Here is a 16682-nt window from a genome sequence, read left to right as displayed (position 1 = left end):
CGGCAGCGCCTCAGTACCGGTTCCTCCGGGTGTCCGCCACAGAGCCCCGCGGAACGGAGCCTGCTTCTTAACCAGGTGCTGAGCGTGTAAGGAATAGTCTCAGCAGAGTGGGCGACGCGTTTATCTTGCGTTGTTTGTGTGGAAGTCCCACTTCTGATGGGCTGTTGGGTAGATAGGCACAACGAAATGCGAAGAGGGAAAGGTAAGGAAGATCTGTGGCACGTGTTGATTGTTTTGGTTTGGTTTTAATACTATTATTATCCTGACCAAAGTCGATCTGTTTTAGGCTTGGGTTTGCAAATACAGTGCTACCAGTGTGAGGAGTTCCAGCTAAATAATGACTGCTCCGCTCCCGAGTTCATCGTGAATTGTACAGTGAATGTTCAAGATATGTGTCAGAAGGAAGTAATGGAAAAAAGTTTTGGTAAGGATTTAATAATTATACTTGTGTGTGTTTGTGTTGGAGAGCAGTGTGGCTTTTGACTCTACCCATTCACAGGCTTCAGCTACAGCGAAATGTGGCCTTCCTGCCTAAAGGGACCAGGTTCAATTTCTTATACTTCTAAGTGACTTTGCAACTCAATTAAGTTAATCATTTTCCTTTAAAACTGGTGTAAACACTGAAGGATGCAAGCCAAATGTTGATAAAGCTGTTAATACACAGTCTTATGGGTCTCAGATTTAGTTTCGCAGCACTGGGAAATTAATAACAACAAGTTAGTTTAATCTCATTATAGTTAATTACATGGGCTTTTCCCCCAAGAGATGGAACAGCATTAAATTAGTAATTCCCTCCTTTCTTTTATTTACTCTAGCAATTCATATACTCTGAAGGTTCATCTTAAGGCAAGGAAAGTGTAGTCATCTCAGCTTTTGTCCATAAAAGAAAACATCAAAGAGAAGGGAGTGAGGGGTAAAGGGAGGTGGCACAAACGAATAAGTTTGCCATACCAATTTTCTTAGTGTAAGGGGGCTTTTCCCCTACTGTAATGAATATTAAAGTTAGTATAGTTGAAGATAAATGTGTTCAAGAGGAAGCTAGCTGTGATTCTGAATCTTGCCTCTATTGCCTTTTGATCAGTGTTATAAATTGCCTTTTTTTTTATTCAGTGTCATGGAAGGCATTTGATATTTAGAGGGAAGAATTTCATTTTTTAGACCACCACGTTGCTCTGTAGCCATCTATGTGAGTAGAAGACTACAGCGTGATTAGAGAATTCAGGGCTGGGTGGCACCAAAGTGTGTTTGTGGGAGCTGGAGTTCATGGAGCATCCTGCTCTTGCTGCAGACAGCCATTAAGATGCTCAGTTGTTAGGAAGGGCAAGCTAGCAGCAGCTCCCTGATGTCCCTCAACATGGATGTGACCTCTGTTCCAAGTGGTTGGCAAAGGAGCAGAGGGCAGGCTGGGGCTTCAGAACCCTGATTTAAAGGGAAGCTGCTCTCTGGGATTGCACATTTTACAAGTGAGGACAAGCTGTAGAGCGTGGCGTTTACTGATGTAAAGGACTGTTCTGCTGTTAACATAAATCACACTGTAGTCTGTCCTTTTTCAGTGAGTCCTTCAGTAACAGCAGGATCCCACTCTACCTAGCAAATGTGTGCAGCCATCCATCTTGAACAGTAACACTGGCTCTTTGCATGAGGGGACTATTCATTCATATTTTCAAAGTGCTTACCAATCAGCTAGTACCACTTGGGCTGGTAGTTTCAGATCACTGAGTTATGAATCACAGGTAAACAATCACAATTGTTGTTACATATTGAAAGTAGCTGAACCCCTGGCACTTTATTTTGTCCATCCACAGTAACTGTATTTCTGTAAAACATCTAGAAGCCCTCTGGTGTAGAGGGAAAATCTCTGTTTAAAGGAAGATCAGTCTCTTTCAAAATATATATTATTGCAAGATTTTATTTCAAGTTTACTTGGAAAGACTGGTGGGGATGGGAGGTATTTATGGCTTACACAGTACTTTTAAAGTCCAAGCATCTCTCAGTGAATGTTTGAAGACTTTGCTGTCTGCATGCCACAGCTTCTATATTACTTCTAATAGGTTTGAATGGAGGCTGTGGTGACTTGAAGGGCTGTTAGCATGGTATGGAGACACTTCTCATTGAAGTCTTAACGTTGTTTGGTGTTTGCTGATTTTGGACATTCTTAGAAATGTCTTTCCTGGTTCCTTCATGTTTTTATTTCAATTTGTTACAACCTCAGGCTGGAGCAGCCTTCCAGAAACAATCTGTGATCTTCTCTTCAGGTGAATGTTAGAGAAGTGTTTTCAGGCAAGTAAGCCCCTCGCAGATGAAGGTGCAAGTCGCTGGATCAGTGGGCTTGCACGTGTGTGTACACACACCCTCAGCTGTGTTCAGGGGCAGCCGCTCGTAGGCTGGGGTGAGGATGGCACAGTCAGTCCCATGTCTCATCTCAGACTAGCAGGCAAGACTGCAGTGTGGCCAGGGTGACTGTGGCACACCAAAAATGTATACCTTGTCCTTATTCCTATCAAGAAATTGGTTTGCAACACAGTAAATAAGGTGCTCTTAAAGGAAAGTTCTGGGTGGGTTTCTTTGTTTTGTTTTGTTGGGGGTTTTTTCTGTGCAATTTTATTTTGTGTCTGAGCAGATCCTTGGATTTTCCCTTTAGGAGGTAACTAGCATGCTGTGCAATAGCAGGTACCACTGCTCTATTTTATGTAATTTCCTTCTATAAATGCAGTTCTTACTCATTTTAAGCTTAGAGATTGCAAATCTCAGCTAGTTAATGAATTTGAATTTTTAACCTATTTCAGTTTGAGTGAAATTTACTTTGCAAGCTTGGTTTCTCTGTTGTTCTCAGTCAGTTCTAAAGAGGAGCGATTGTAAAACAGATGATTCAGTTCATGATCCTCTATTGTTCGTTTTCCTAATTGATATTTAAATGTGTGTAATATAAATCCCCTTTTCCTCCAAAGGTTTATTTAATAATTCATTCTATTCCTACCAGTATATTTCATAACTTGATTCTTTTGGTTGTTGCTTATCATTGAAAGCTGAAATGTTTCAAATATTGATTTTAATTTATAATAGGCTTGAGTTTGAATTTTTAACCCAGAATATGAAAGACATGAATTTGCATTTATTTGACAGCACAATCTCATAATTAAGACTTTTTCCTATTGACTAGATACAGTCAAACGAGTAGAATTTAATTTTTGTAGACTAACCCATTTTTGTTCTTAATAAAATATAGCTGTGTCAGTGAGCAAAATGTTACGAGTTCTCCAAAACTTGTTTTGAACAATGAAAAAGTTCATTGTTGTCCTGGGTTCAGCTACAGCAGTCATTTTTTCTCCTTCTTAGTAGCTGGTGCAGTGCTGTGTTTTTGACTTTCAGCCTGGGAACAACGCTGATAACACCGATGGTTTTAGTTGTTGCTCAGTAATGTTTACTCTGACCAAGGACTTTCTCAGTCTCATGCTCTGCCAGAGAGGAGGGGAAGCCAGGAGGAAGCAGAGACAGGACACCTGACCCAAACTGGCCAAAGGGGTATTCCATACCCCAGCACATCATGCCCAGTATAGAAACTGGGGGGAGTCACCCGGAAGGCCCAGATCGCTGCTCGGGTCGGGCTGGGTATCGGTTGGTGGGTGGTGAGTGGTTGTGTCCTTTTCCCTTGTTATTCCTCTTATCATTATTATTGGTAGCAGCAGTGGTTTGTATTATACCTCAGTTACTGGAGTGCTCTTATCTCAACCCGTGGGAGTTACATTCCTCTGATTCTGCTCCCCATCCCTCCGGGAGCCGGGGGAGGAAACGGGGGGAGCGAGCGAGCAGCTGCGTGGTTCTGAGTTACCGGCTGGGCTTAAACCACGACAGTTGTTTAAAAGTTAAATGCAATATTTTGAGATAAAGTTCATGGTCTGAGTTAGTAACCTACTGATGTAGTCACCCGTCCTTTACAGGATGCTAACCTGTGTGTTTGTTTTGCTATTAAGGGAGTAACTGACTTACATTCTGTGGTGTGTCTACAGTGTGCCATGGGCAGGGACATCTCACACTAGACAGTGTTGCCCAAGGCTCTGTCCAACCCGGCCTTTTTCCTCACATATTTGTTAGTGTTCAGCTTCATTTCTGTATTAAACTTTCTGTAAATCACTCAACGGAGAGCTGCAACTCTGTGCAGTTTTCTTTCATTTGTGTTGTAAAATAGTTCCTCGTGCCTCATCACAGCTGAGCGAACCACTCCCCTTCAGTTGCTATAAAGTTAGGGTTAGCGCTTTAAATGTCACTGTGCTCTCTCAGAATGCTGTCTCAGTTTCTGGAGAACCAATTTTAGAAGTACTTTTTGGCTTCAGGTGAGAAATAACAGCAGCATAGGCATGTTTCTAACCCAGAACTTTAAAAGTGGCCATTGCTGTGACAGCATCTGATGTAAGTAGCTAATAAAGCAGTTACGATGTTTTGAGTGAGATCAGCAGGCGTGTTATCTCAGCTGTTTGTAGCATCAGGTAGATGTTTGCTCCATTGCATAACCTAAAATGAATTGAGCAGTACTGATAAGTATGCTCAATCCAGTACATATGTATCTGATTAAGTGATTATGTGGAACTAGTGTAACTCTGCCTCCCCTGCAAATGTGCTCTTTGCTATGGCAGTTCACATTTCAGCTGTACTTTGGGGATCTGTCAGTGCACAGAACTGGACACCTTGTCAATTAAATGACATAATGTTTTTCTTATTTTAAACAGAATTGTATTTAAAAATCGTGCTAGAACAAGTTTTACACAGTTCCGTTAACTGTTCCCATGGGAGATATAGGAAGACAAGACAGGATTTCACCTGGGATGCATAATCCTAAAAAATAATTTGTTCATTTGATCTTGGGGGGGGGAAAAAAAAAGGTGCTTTTCTCCTTTAGTGGGGACACCAGTGAGGATGGGAGGTGGCACTGAAGACAACGCAGAGCCATTTTTGTCCCACAGAAATTAACATAGAGGATACGTTTCTAGTGTATTCTTAGCTGGAGAAGCAGGTGTTTGAAAACTGTGTAAATGAAATGTTTGACAAAGGATCAAAGTTCCCACTTACAGTAATTCCACTTGCCGTTGCTTTGTGGAAATACCCATGGCAGATTCCCCTCTTCCACCTGCCTCTCTGCTGCCTATCTACAAACTTTTAACTTAGGAATGCCAGTGCTCTTTCGTGTTTAGAATGTAAGTAGGGACAAAGAAATCCCACAGTATACTGGGATCAGATAAAATATCTTAACAATATGGAGACGAGTATGTAACATATATATATATAGACTTTCATACATGTATTGTAGAAAACATACTGGTAATGAAGTTTATCTTTTACTGAAGGCAAGAGCTGTATGAGTATAAAGGCTATTCTAAAACCTACTTAAGGCAAAATGAAACTGCAATGTGACTAGATCAGAAAGCAATAAAGCATGAAGGATGAGACAGGCAGCCCAGAAAGGCAGCCAGCCTGAATTCTGCAGACTCTCTGTAAGGAAACCTGCCCATGTGTATGTTTTGAACAGTATCCCTTGTGCTTCAGTGTAGTTGTGAGCTTACATGCACAAGCTTTTACTTTCACAATTGGGAAAAAAAAAATCCACAGTAGCAAGACTGATATTTTTAGATGTCTGTCTGCATCAAAATAAGACTGTTTATGAATTTTTCTTTGCAAGTCAGTTGGGAAACAACCTCATTATTTCTATTAATCTGCAATAAGAAAGAAATTTGTTTGGTTTACAGCAGTCCCTTTAATGTATTTACACAGTATATAATCCTGTAATGTAATTAAAGCAAAAGCAGTGGTGGTAATTTTTAGCTTAAAAGTAGTGCATGGAACATCATGAACAAGACCATCATCTCACTGTTGAATTTTATTTATTTATTTAAACTCTCCTCAGCACTGGGTTTCCCCATCATTTGTTTTATGAGGCAGAGGAAAACACAGTCTAAGTTGTGTGATGAGCTGACCTACAGGAAATTCTTTACATGTGGTTACTTACTACTTTTATCTTGCTGTGTTGCTACCATGATGAATTTGCTTCATGTACGGCTGTTAAGGATTACAGAAGCGCGTACTTTTCTCTGGTTTCATGTATAGCATCCATTAGTACTAATACTAATTGCATACTTGTATCAAGGGGAAATTATACTCTGGTGTACATTTATTGACAAAATGATTAAAACAGCAAACAAAGTTTAATGTCTTCAGAATCACTGTAGGCATTAAAATTTTATAGGCAAATAGCTGCATCACCAGTATCCATTTAGAAACAGTAAGAAACATCCACTAAGCTGGCAGTAGATTTGTTTATTTTTATTCTACACTGTCTCTTTCGGTCAAAGCACATCAACACAACTCAAAAGAACTTCTGATGTTCTTTTAATCTAAGTAAAGCATAATATATCTTTATTGACAGTTTAAAAAAAAGTGGCATGTGACAGTTGTTACTTGTAACATTGTCTCACACTGCCAGGTGCAGGAAGAAATGAACACACAGTAACCAATATTGGAAACATGCAGTTTGTTTTTGATGCTGAATAAAAGACTTTGAAACGATGTCGTTAGTTTCTACTGTATGCTGAAAACTTGGAGCTGTGGGTGTATTACCATTTAGAAACACTTTGTCACAGGCCAAAGCTGGTTTCTTACCACTAAATTCATTCCAGTCTTTGGGCTGCTCAGAAAACTTGCAGCCGTGTATGCAGTGAACTGAACTAAGTGTGTCAGCTGAGGAGAAGTTACAGCCCCTACATAGTAGGTTGTTGTTCTGACTGCCTTTAAATGTAGGAAAGAAACAGTGGAGTTAACAGTTCAAGCAGTTTACAACTTGAAAGCCATGACCAAGATCCAAGTGCAGAGATTATGAAGGGCTCTATTATTTTAAGGAAGTTGCGGTATGTGGTCCAGTGAATTTCATTTTTCATACGACACAGACAATAGCTTTTTATGTTATTTTATTTTTCAGACTTGTATAAAAAGTATACAAATGAATTTTGTGATGATACAGTGCCCATGGCCTGGTGTCTCTTATGCCGCCTTCAAGAGTTTCCTATTGTGTTTCACACACAAAAAAACTGTATTTCCAAAACTTTGTGGCATGACCTTAACTTAATTTGCAGTGACCTCATCAAAACATCAGCAAGTGTGTTTTAATTAGTCCAGACTCTGTTCATTTCCATTTTTTCCTTTGTAGTCTAGATTTTTTTTTATTTTTTTTTTTAACTTGATATAACCTGTTTTGCCATGATTACCAATGAATCTTTGAATGTGGAAGCAATAATACAAAATCCAGACAAATCCTGCTCTGAAGTTGAACAGGCTGTAAAACTATAAGCATGAAAATAGCTAAGGATCTAAAAGCTGAATGGATTTCAAAGGTGCTGGCATGCAAGTGTAAACCTGTGAGCCGTTCCATTGAAACTGGTAGGGACATTAATGAGTAGGATGCAGCAAGATTATTCAAGTGTAAAATTATTTATGGGACTTACTACAAGGGTGTAGCATTTTAGCATCTGCAAAGGCACAGGGACTGCACCTTCCCAGTTCACTTCAGCAGGTAAGGATTGTCAAGAAAAATGCTCATACAGGATTCTGAAAATTAAGTCTAAAGTTCACCTCTCTTGCTGGAAGATCAGGTATATTTAGATCTTGATATCCAAGGCCATTTAGCTCTTGATACCTTTGTATCAGAAAAGCATAGACAAGGGAATGCCGTGAGCCAGCTTTGTTTGAAAGATTGTGTGTTTTAGTGCTTGACTTTACTGTAGGTCCACGTTAGTGAGCAGAGAAATGAGTAAGAACAGTAGAAAACAAAAGAATTAGTTATGCAGGTGAAAGTTAAGCCTTGACTTGTGGTTTGTAGCCTCCTGTGGCTTTACAAAAAATATTTGATAATACCACCATTAGAAGCTGTATTTAACTTTCTCAGCCTCTGCATTTTTAAGCAATTTAATGCCTTGCTTCTGCTATATGATATTGCAAGCAATGACAGAGACTACTTTGTGCTGTTATTTATGCTATTAACAATGCAGTTTTGAGTCATTTTTCCAGTACAAGAATTAGAAGGCATGACTTACAAAGAGCTTTCATCATAATCCAAACCCTTGTCCTCCGTCGGTCAACAAATGTCCACTTCTTTTCTGAGATGATTTAATTTCTGCAAGATGGCATGTCAGTCCATGTCATCTGGGGTCAGAAGGAGAGTGGGGAGGCCAGACATTCATTGTCAAAAGCCTCCTGTTATATCCTGCAAAAAAGTTCAACTTTCTAGAAGTGCCAACTGTATGGAGGATTTGTGATGATGCTGAGTAGGTTTTCATAGAAAATTATGATGAAAATATGCTAATTCAACCAGATGTGGTTTGGGAGGGGGTTTTTTATTTTGGTTTTGTTCAGGTTTTTTTACAGTTGTGTACTCCGAAAGAGCCTAGTAACATGAATATGCTACATCTTTTCTACTGAATGCATCAAAGGGAGGGGTGGGGATGAAATAGCTGCAGTCCTAAAACACAGGATTAAAACTTTGGAAGTTTGTGACATATCTTTGCAATAGACTTCAAGTCTCTTGATTTCAGTGCCTTGATTTTTTTCCCCTGCAAAACACTGATCATGGCTGCTAACTGTATTTAATTAGCTCTTTATAAGGTAATTAGGAAATTTTATTATAAAACTTCTGGTAGGGTTCAAATTATTTAAGCCTCCTGTGAGGTCCAGAGAGAAAGTTGAGAAGATGAGGATAGGAAGAGTTAGTGTAAAATGAAACACGGAGGATATGGTTGGATGTGGTTATACTTTACACTGGCTTTAACTGTAGTTTTTAGCAAGTACATTTACAATAACAGATGAAGGGATTTGTGTTGGGGAAGCTTAATTCATATTTTAAACCAATAAATACATGACCTAACTAAAACAACCACTGGGGAAGCACAATGTCAGAAGAATGATTGCTTTTCAACATTCAGTCACCTTCTAAGATATTTAGGACCTTTTTAGATTAAAGTATTTACAATCACTTTCTCTAGAAAACAGAGCAAATCTCGATAGGACCTTTTTCAGTCTCTCACTGTATGATGTGTGTGAAGAGGTACTAGCTAAGAAATAGACAATTACCACAGCAAAACCACTGAAGCCATAAAAAGATGGGCACAAAATCCATATAAACTAAAAAATATAATTTAGGAACCTATTTGTGTGTAGTCTGAACCCAATTTTGAACATTACTGATATACTAAAATCCAGAAGCGGTCACATGTGTCTGGTTTATATTCCTCAGAAAGGGATATTAAATGTTTACATGTTCTTCTTGCACTAGTATAAGTTCTCATTTTAGATTTCAACAGACATCACCTCCTGGGTACTGAATTTCACTCAAGGGGAGGGTAAGCAAGTGACAGTTTAGGACAAGAAATAAAGGATGAAATATGTAGTTGAAATCACAAAGCAAGCATGGATAGGCAGACAAGACATCAAGCCTAAGCACAATAAGAAGGAAAACTCGCAGGCTCACCAAGACCAGAAAGTTGAAAGTTTCAGTGAATTAAGGGAATTGGAGCTATTCAGGATATTAAAACAAAAGGTGAGTATAATTTCATCAGCATGGTCCTTGGGCTTGTCTTTATGAACAACAACATTAAAAGAATGCTTAACTCTTTAGCTAGGACAACTTCTGGGGGCTTCCCAGGGGTTGTGTGTGCACAGTATGAATTGTCCACTGTTGGCGGATTTTCTTGGCCTTTTGCTTGCAGGAGATGGGCAAGATTAAACACCAGATCTCAAAGCGTTGAGTAGAAAAGTTAGTGTTGGATGAAGCAACATCATCTACTTGACTAAAGTCAAACTTACAGCTAAGAGTTTGTGGCCATGAGGCCATAAACTGTTCCAGGGTGAAGCAGATGTCACGATTTCCTGCTGAGGTGTGCCACTGCAGACACCAGTTTCACAGCAGTTGAGTCACAGGGTGGGAAGGTGACTGGTTTTCTTTAGAAATTAGGTCACTGATCTCTGGTTGTATCCTACTTGCCAATCCTGGCTTCAGAGACACTCTGTGTATTTTGCTGAAGGACAATCTGGAGAGTACAGATGCAAACTAAAGTTCCACACTGCTCGGATTACGGTTGGCTCTTCAGTTGGAGAGTCATGCTTACGTTCGCTCTGTTTTGTCTGTACCTGCTATAACAAGAATTGAAGGTGCCTAATAAGATCATTCTTGAGCAGCAGGAGAAAAAGCTTGGATCTTCTGGTGCCTTCTGCATACACACAGTGTAAGAAGCAGGTGTGATGTCACCTTTTTTGGTTGTCCTAGTAACAAGTTAAGCTGTTATTCAAGAGAACATGTACTGGGCTCTGCAGACATGGTAGGTGAAAGAACTCTCACTTTTGAATTGGAATAAATTATAACGTGAAGCGTTTGTTGCTATCTGACTTGAACGCATCTGCATGTGGCCAAAACAGTGCCAGGCTGCGGATGCACAGGACTAGACTGCAGAGAAGTGTGGGGGGGTTGAGCTTGGCAGTTGTGGGGAGGGTGTGTATAGAACAGATCTAGGTGAGAAAATCAGTATTACAAGTAGGAACTACAGGAAAGACTTAAGATTCATACCATGTCTTCATTGCATGGAGTAAGGCAGAAATCCTATAGTTTGGGCCTTGACACTATCTAAATGTATGATCGCATGTGGGGCAGAGGTGTAACAATGGGCAAGTTGCTCAGACTTGGAGTAGATTTTCAATGCCTGATATAAGCCCAAAGCTTTATTTTTTTAAAGCAGTTGTAGTAGGTATATGTGGAAGGAGAGGGTGTGGAATACTACTGCACCATCACGCTTATATTCCAGGCTTGTGTACTCCCCTCTCTTCTTAAAAGTACTTGCACTTGAACTATATCCTCAGCCAATCCTACAAACCTTAAAGCCAAAATGAAGGAAAATCAATTGGCCATTAGTAGTAATAAAACATCATTATAGTACCTACACACATGCATAACGCATGCTGCTGTTGGGGGCTGCTGACTCCGTGAAAAAGGACAAATTATTTGCTACTTATCCATCAAGAGATTGGGCACTAAATATACTGATCTTGTATTAGCAAATATTCTAATTGGGCACTAGTGTGAATTCTTGAGGGTAGGTCACTGGGAATGACCCCATCCCAGTAAAAGCAGAGTGTAAAACATGCAGTCTCCTTGCCTAGCCAGCAACTCGGAAAAATCTTGAGGTAGAAGAAAGCTCCCAGAAAGGTTAGCACTAGTATTTCCAGGTGATGTGTTAATGAATGTATCAAGCTGATTGCTCAAGCAAGAATATCCAGCAATTAGCAGTTATGTCTGTGATATGAGTCTTACGAGGCAGATAACCACTTTGAAAAACTGTCTGCAGTTCAGCCTGCTGATGGCACATGTTTCAGGAAGATTTCAGAGATAGTTTCAGAGCTGGCTTAACAGTACAACAAACCACTGCAAGAGAGGAGTTGGAGGAAAAATCTCTAGGGATAATCCGGAAACATTGCTGTTGTCCCGTCTGAAATCAGTGGGTGAGCTGCGGTACATTAACCTGTCTGCTGGAGCAAGGAGACTAGTGTCCCTGGCATCATACCATGGAAGTCAGTTGTACTAATTTGTTTCCTATCACAATTAAACTGGAATCACAATATGATAGGAAAAAAGGTTTAAGAGCATTTTTCCTGCCTTTCTTTAATTCGTATTATTTGAAGTTCATTGCTTTTTCACACTCATAGTTAAAAAAAAAAGTGAAGTCATGGCTGAAGCATTTTTTAAATGTCACTCCTGTAGTGCTAACATTCTCTTTTTTCATGCCTGTTTTCATTGTATCTTGCTATAAGGATACTGCAGATTTAGAGAGAAGCACAGCTTTTCTGTGCTGATCGAGTTTAGTTCATAGCTGATGCTTCGTGAGAAGTACAGTTAGTGTATGATAGCAGCTGATTTGCGAGCTCTAAAGAATCTTATAGGTACTTAAAGAAACATGGATGTGAAGGGCATGTCTTTAGGCAAGTAGGTATTGAAAAGCTGACAGAAGTGCTGACTCTTTTAATTATGTAAAGAATCTTGTTATAATTGTGATTACTAAAGCTGGGAAAGAGAATAAACAATCATTTGGGAGTGGAATTGCCTGTTGTAAGACATATTTACAGAAAAGCCACAGGAGGAGTGTTACAGTGGGATTTTACTCGTAGTTAGATTATTCTCTTTTTTCAGGCATGAACATGGTCCAATGGTGCAAGAAACTTTGAGTCGTAAAATTTCAATCTGTGCAGGAATACTGTGTTTTGCCTTCACAAGGAGCTCGGGATTGTCCTGTGGAATTTCTCCTGGAGAACAGAGCTGTTGTAAACATATGCAGTTAAGCTGCAGGACTTGATTTTTTTTTTTTTTAAGAGAGATCTCCTAGAGTTGCCTGTTGAAAACCATGCCTCAGAGGGCATTATCTAATTGTTCACAGCACAGAACCGTTCCAGTCTCCTCATCTACAGGGAAAAGTGCAAAATATATGATAGTTTGAATTGAGAACAAGGCTTTGTGGGAATCCTGTGAAAAGGAAATGGCAGGAAGAGAGTGATCTATAAAACAACAGGAATAGGAAATTGCCGATGTCAAAAGCTTTTTAGAGGCTTGGTCCTTGCGGGAAAAGTTGATTCATTGATGTTCATATGGAAGACTGAGGAGCAGCTGAGTTTGGGTGGCTGTAGGTGAAGCGAATGAGTATGAGATGAAGAGATGCAAGATTAGAGATGGGAGAACAATCTCTGTGCCTAATTCCATTGAACACAGGATTCCTTTTGGAAAATGGAAGGGGAAGGAAAAAAAATAATCATAGCTATGGGAAGAGTCACGGCTGCCTCAACTCCTGAAGACTGCAGGAGGAACATGGACAAAGCGCCATGTCTTTGTGGGAAGCACCAGCTGAGATTTTAGTGTTGGAAACCAATTGGTGACAGCGCAGTCGAGGCTCCTTGACAGAAGTGGTTTGCCAACAGTGACACAGCTCCCTTCTTTTTGCAAACTGTAGTAAAAAAAAGATTGTACCTCTCAATCTGTGCACCTTCACTGTTACAGCTAGAACAGCCTCTAGCTCCTCTTCCTTCTTGAGAAAAGGCTGTACCTGCCGCATTGCATTGATTGATTGAAGTTCACTGGAGACAGAGAAAGATTTAACACTGACTTGAGGGCTTCTCTTCATAAGTGTAACTAGATAGATAGCCTTAAAACATGTTTCAGAGTTTAGATTTGCAGAGGGAGAACAGAAAACAGGGAAACCCCTGCATTGCTGGGATGGCAGCAATGTGGCGACAGCGTAGAAGAATTGCTTTAATTAAAATTCTCTGAAGACGGGAAATCCTTCTTCCTGAGCATAACCCAAACAAATGGTGTTTTGCTGCTATACACAGCATTTAGTAGCACAGTGGCAGTTGCTACTTCAGAGGTCTCTACTGGACTGTGCAGTGCGGTAGTGCTTATTTCCAAAGTCCCCAGGGACTGAACCAGTATCTGCAAGTACTGTGAATTCAGTACCTGTGGGTCATATTTCTGCTTCACTCCTGTGAAAAAAGTCTGAGTCATTGTGCATTTAAAAACATTCTGGAACCATGCTCCAGGATGCAGAGGCGCTGGTCTCCAAGGGAATCCTGTCCTATGCTCTTCAGGTGAATTAGATAATGGTTTGGATTAGAAGGGACCTTAAAGGTCCAACCCCCCTGCCAGAGGCAGGGACACCTTCCACTAGGCCAGGTTGCCCCAAGCCCCATCCAGCCTGGCCTTGAACACTTCCAGGGATGGGGCACCCACAACTTCTCTGGGAAACCAGTTCCAGTGCCTCACCACCCTCACAGGTAGTAGGAAGTTTTTTACTAATCCGAATCTACCCTCTTTCAGATCAAAGCCATTCATTTTGGTACAAAGCTCTTGTAAAAAGTCTCTCTCCAGCTTTCTTGTCATCTCTTTTAGGTACTGGAAGCTGCTCTAAGGTATCCCTGGAACTTTCTCTTCTCCAGGCTGAACAATACCAACTCTCTCAGCCTGTCTTCACAGGAGAGGTGCTCCAGCCTTCTGATCATCTTCATGGACTCCTTTTGACTCGGTCCAGCAGATCCATGTCCTTCTTATGTTGGAGGCCCCAGAGCTGGACACAGAACTGCAGGGGGGGGTCCCGTGAAAACAGAGTAGAGGGGCCACGCTCTGACCATGTTCCTTTTGATGCAGCCCAGCATATGGTTGGCTTTCTGGGCTGCGGGCATACCCTGCTGGGTCATGTTGACCTTCTTGTCATTCAACACCTCCAAGTCGTCTCATTAGGGCTGCTCTCAATCCAGTCTCCACCCAGCCTGTATTTGTGCTTGGGACTGCCCTGGCCCAGGTGTAGGACTTTGCATTTGGCTTTATTGAACTTCATGAGGTTTGCATGGGCCCACCTCTTGAGCCTGTCAAGGTCCCTCTGGATGGCATCCCTTCCCTCCAGCAGGTGGACTGCACCACAGTTTGGTGTTGTTGGCAAGCTTGCTGAGGGTGCACTCAATCACGCTGTCCATGTCACTGACAAAGATGCTAAACAGTGCCAGTCCCAATATCAACCCCTGACGAACACCACTCGTCACTGGTCTCCACTTGGTCATCGAGCTGTTGACCTCAACTCTTGATTGTGACCACCCAGCCAATTCCTTATCCACCAAGTGGCCCATTTGTCAAATCCATGTCTCTCCAATTCAGAGGTGAGAATGATGTGGGGAACAGTGTCAAACACTTTGCCTAAGTCCAGGTAGATGATGATAGTTGCTCTTTCCTTAGCTACCAGTGCTGTAACCCCATCTCAGAAGGCCACCAAATTCATCAGGCATGATTTGCCCTTAGTGAAGCCATGTTGGCTGTCACTAACCACCTCCTTATTTCCATGTACCTTAGCATAGTTTCCAGCAGGATCTGCTCCATGACCTTGCTGGGCACAGAGGTGAGACTGACTGGCCTGTAGTTCCCTGGGTCTTCTTTTTTCCTTTTTAAAAATGTGGGTTATATTTCCCCTTTTCCACTCTGTGGGAGCTCCACCAGACTGCCACAGCTTCTCAGACGTGATGGATAATGGCTTAGCACTTCATCCACCAGAAAAAAAACTTTTGAGACTCCCGTATTCAAAAGGAATCATGATTTTATTATCCTGAGGAATATTTACCTCTTTTTGTAACCAGAAGGCAATCTGAGCAAACCTCCATTATCTATTTATGTGTTATGTATATGTTTTTCCAACACACAATTTCTACTGTATCACTTGCAGGAAAATGTTACAGCAATGAGATGTAGAACTGCCACAGCCATTTTCCAGTGTCAGGGGAAAATGCAACTATGTATTTTAAAACCTTTATGAACCATTTTAAAATAACAGCTATGTGCATCAGAATGTACATTTTCAGGTAAAAACAATTTGATAGAATATAAATTTAATTAGATTATGAATTAAAATTAGATTAATTTAAATTACATTCTAAAAGGGTAGACTTTCAACTCAGAAAAGCCATTTCTGTACAAAGGGAAATTTTTGTTGTTGAGGGTATTAAGCTTCAAAGACAGCAAGAACTGAGATTACCTAGAAAAGTATTTCTAGTTTTTCTTTAAAAGAATAAAAGGGGGTGAGGGTGTGAAGTTTTGCTGATAGTCATTCTCCTTTTACTCTTGGTTACTTGTCTGTGTGAGGCGAAGGAACAAGAAAAGGAAAAAAAGATGCTCAAAAGACAAATTAACAGCATAGAAAACTGTAATTAGACACCTTAACTCAGACTTGTTCAGCAACAGGAACAAAAGCCATTTCGAAACTAACTGCATTTCAATTACAGCTATTCCAGCAATTTATTCCAAAAGATGGGAATTCTGGTTATAAGAATGTATCATTTGAGTCTAACAGCTTTGGTTCTGACCAGAATCAAAGGAAAATCCAAAGCAGAACGGCTGTGCTTCTCCTGCAGTGCAGAGCTGTTAGCCATGTCACAGCTGAGGGCTCTGGCTCAAATCACCAGCATGGCTTTGGAAATGTAAACAGGTTCCACAACAGTTTTCAAGCATGAATCGTGTTGTAAAGCAAAACCATGTTCATATCAAACTAAGTAACCTTTGCTCTGTGTCACAGGAATCATGTATCGCAAATCCTGCGCCTCTTCAGCAGCGTGTCTGATAGCCTCTGCTGGGTACCAGTCCTTTTGTTCTCCAGGGAAGGTGAACTCTGTTTGTATCAGCTGCTGCAACACTCCACTCTGCAATGGACCCCGGCCGAAGAAGAGGGGGAATTCTGGCGTGGTGCTGAGGGCACACGTGATAACCACTGTTCTGCTCCTTACATTGGCTCTGTGGGTTTTGTATTGCTAAACTTCAAGCAAGTTTTTTTGCCTTGACACAGTTTGTTCTGTCTCCTCCTTTCTTCAGACACTGCAGTTATTTTCTGTTTGTTTCCAAATCCCTGTCAACAAAGAGGGAAGTTCAGTAGTTGTGGGGAGAAAGGGGCTGGTATTTTTGGCAGCTAATGAATTCAGTTAGCAGATTGAATTTCGAGTGTGCACTTAAAGTCCCAGCAGCAGGATACAGAACTCTGCTCTTCTTGCGTAACTGGAAACAAACCCACCTGTGTTATTCCTTTTAAGATGTAGTTAATTCCTTGGTCATTTTGATTTCCATGTTTTTAAGTTCATTGCTA

The 16682-nt window shown here is 40.8% G+C and overlaps 1 protein-coding gene across 1 annotated transcript; it reads left to right on the top strand.

Moving 5' to 3' along the window:
• The first annotated feature begins 186 nt into the window (after positions 1-186).
• Positions 187-16357, top strand: LYPD1 (LY6/PLAUR domain containing 1). Its single transcript, XM_010009940.1, has 3 exons — positions 187-202; positions 287-424; positions 16122-16357. Exons 1-3 carry the CDS (start codon positions 187-189, stop codon positions 16355-16357), a joined length of 390 nt encoding a protein of 129 aa, XP_010008242.1.
• Positions 16358-16682: the final 325 nt, after the last annotated feature.

Source organism: Nestor notabilis, unplaced genomic scaffold (assembly GCF_000696875.1).
Source record: "Nestor notabilis isolate BGI_N333 unplaced genomic scaffold, ASM69687v1 scaffold50, whole genome shotgun sequence".
In the NCBI taxonomy this organism is placed as follows: Eukaryota; Metazoa; Chordata; class Aves; order Psittaciformes; family Psittacidae; genus Nestor; species Nestor notabilis.
This window is presented reverse-complemented; position numbering and strand designations above follow the sequence as displayed.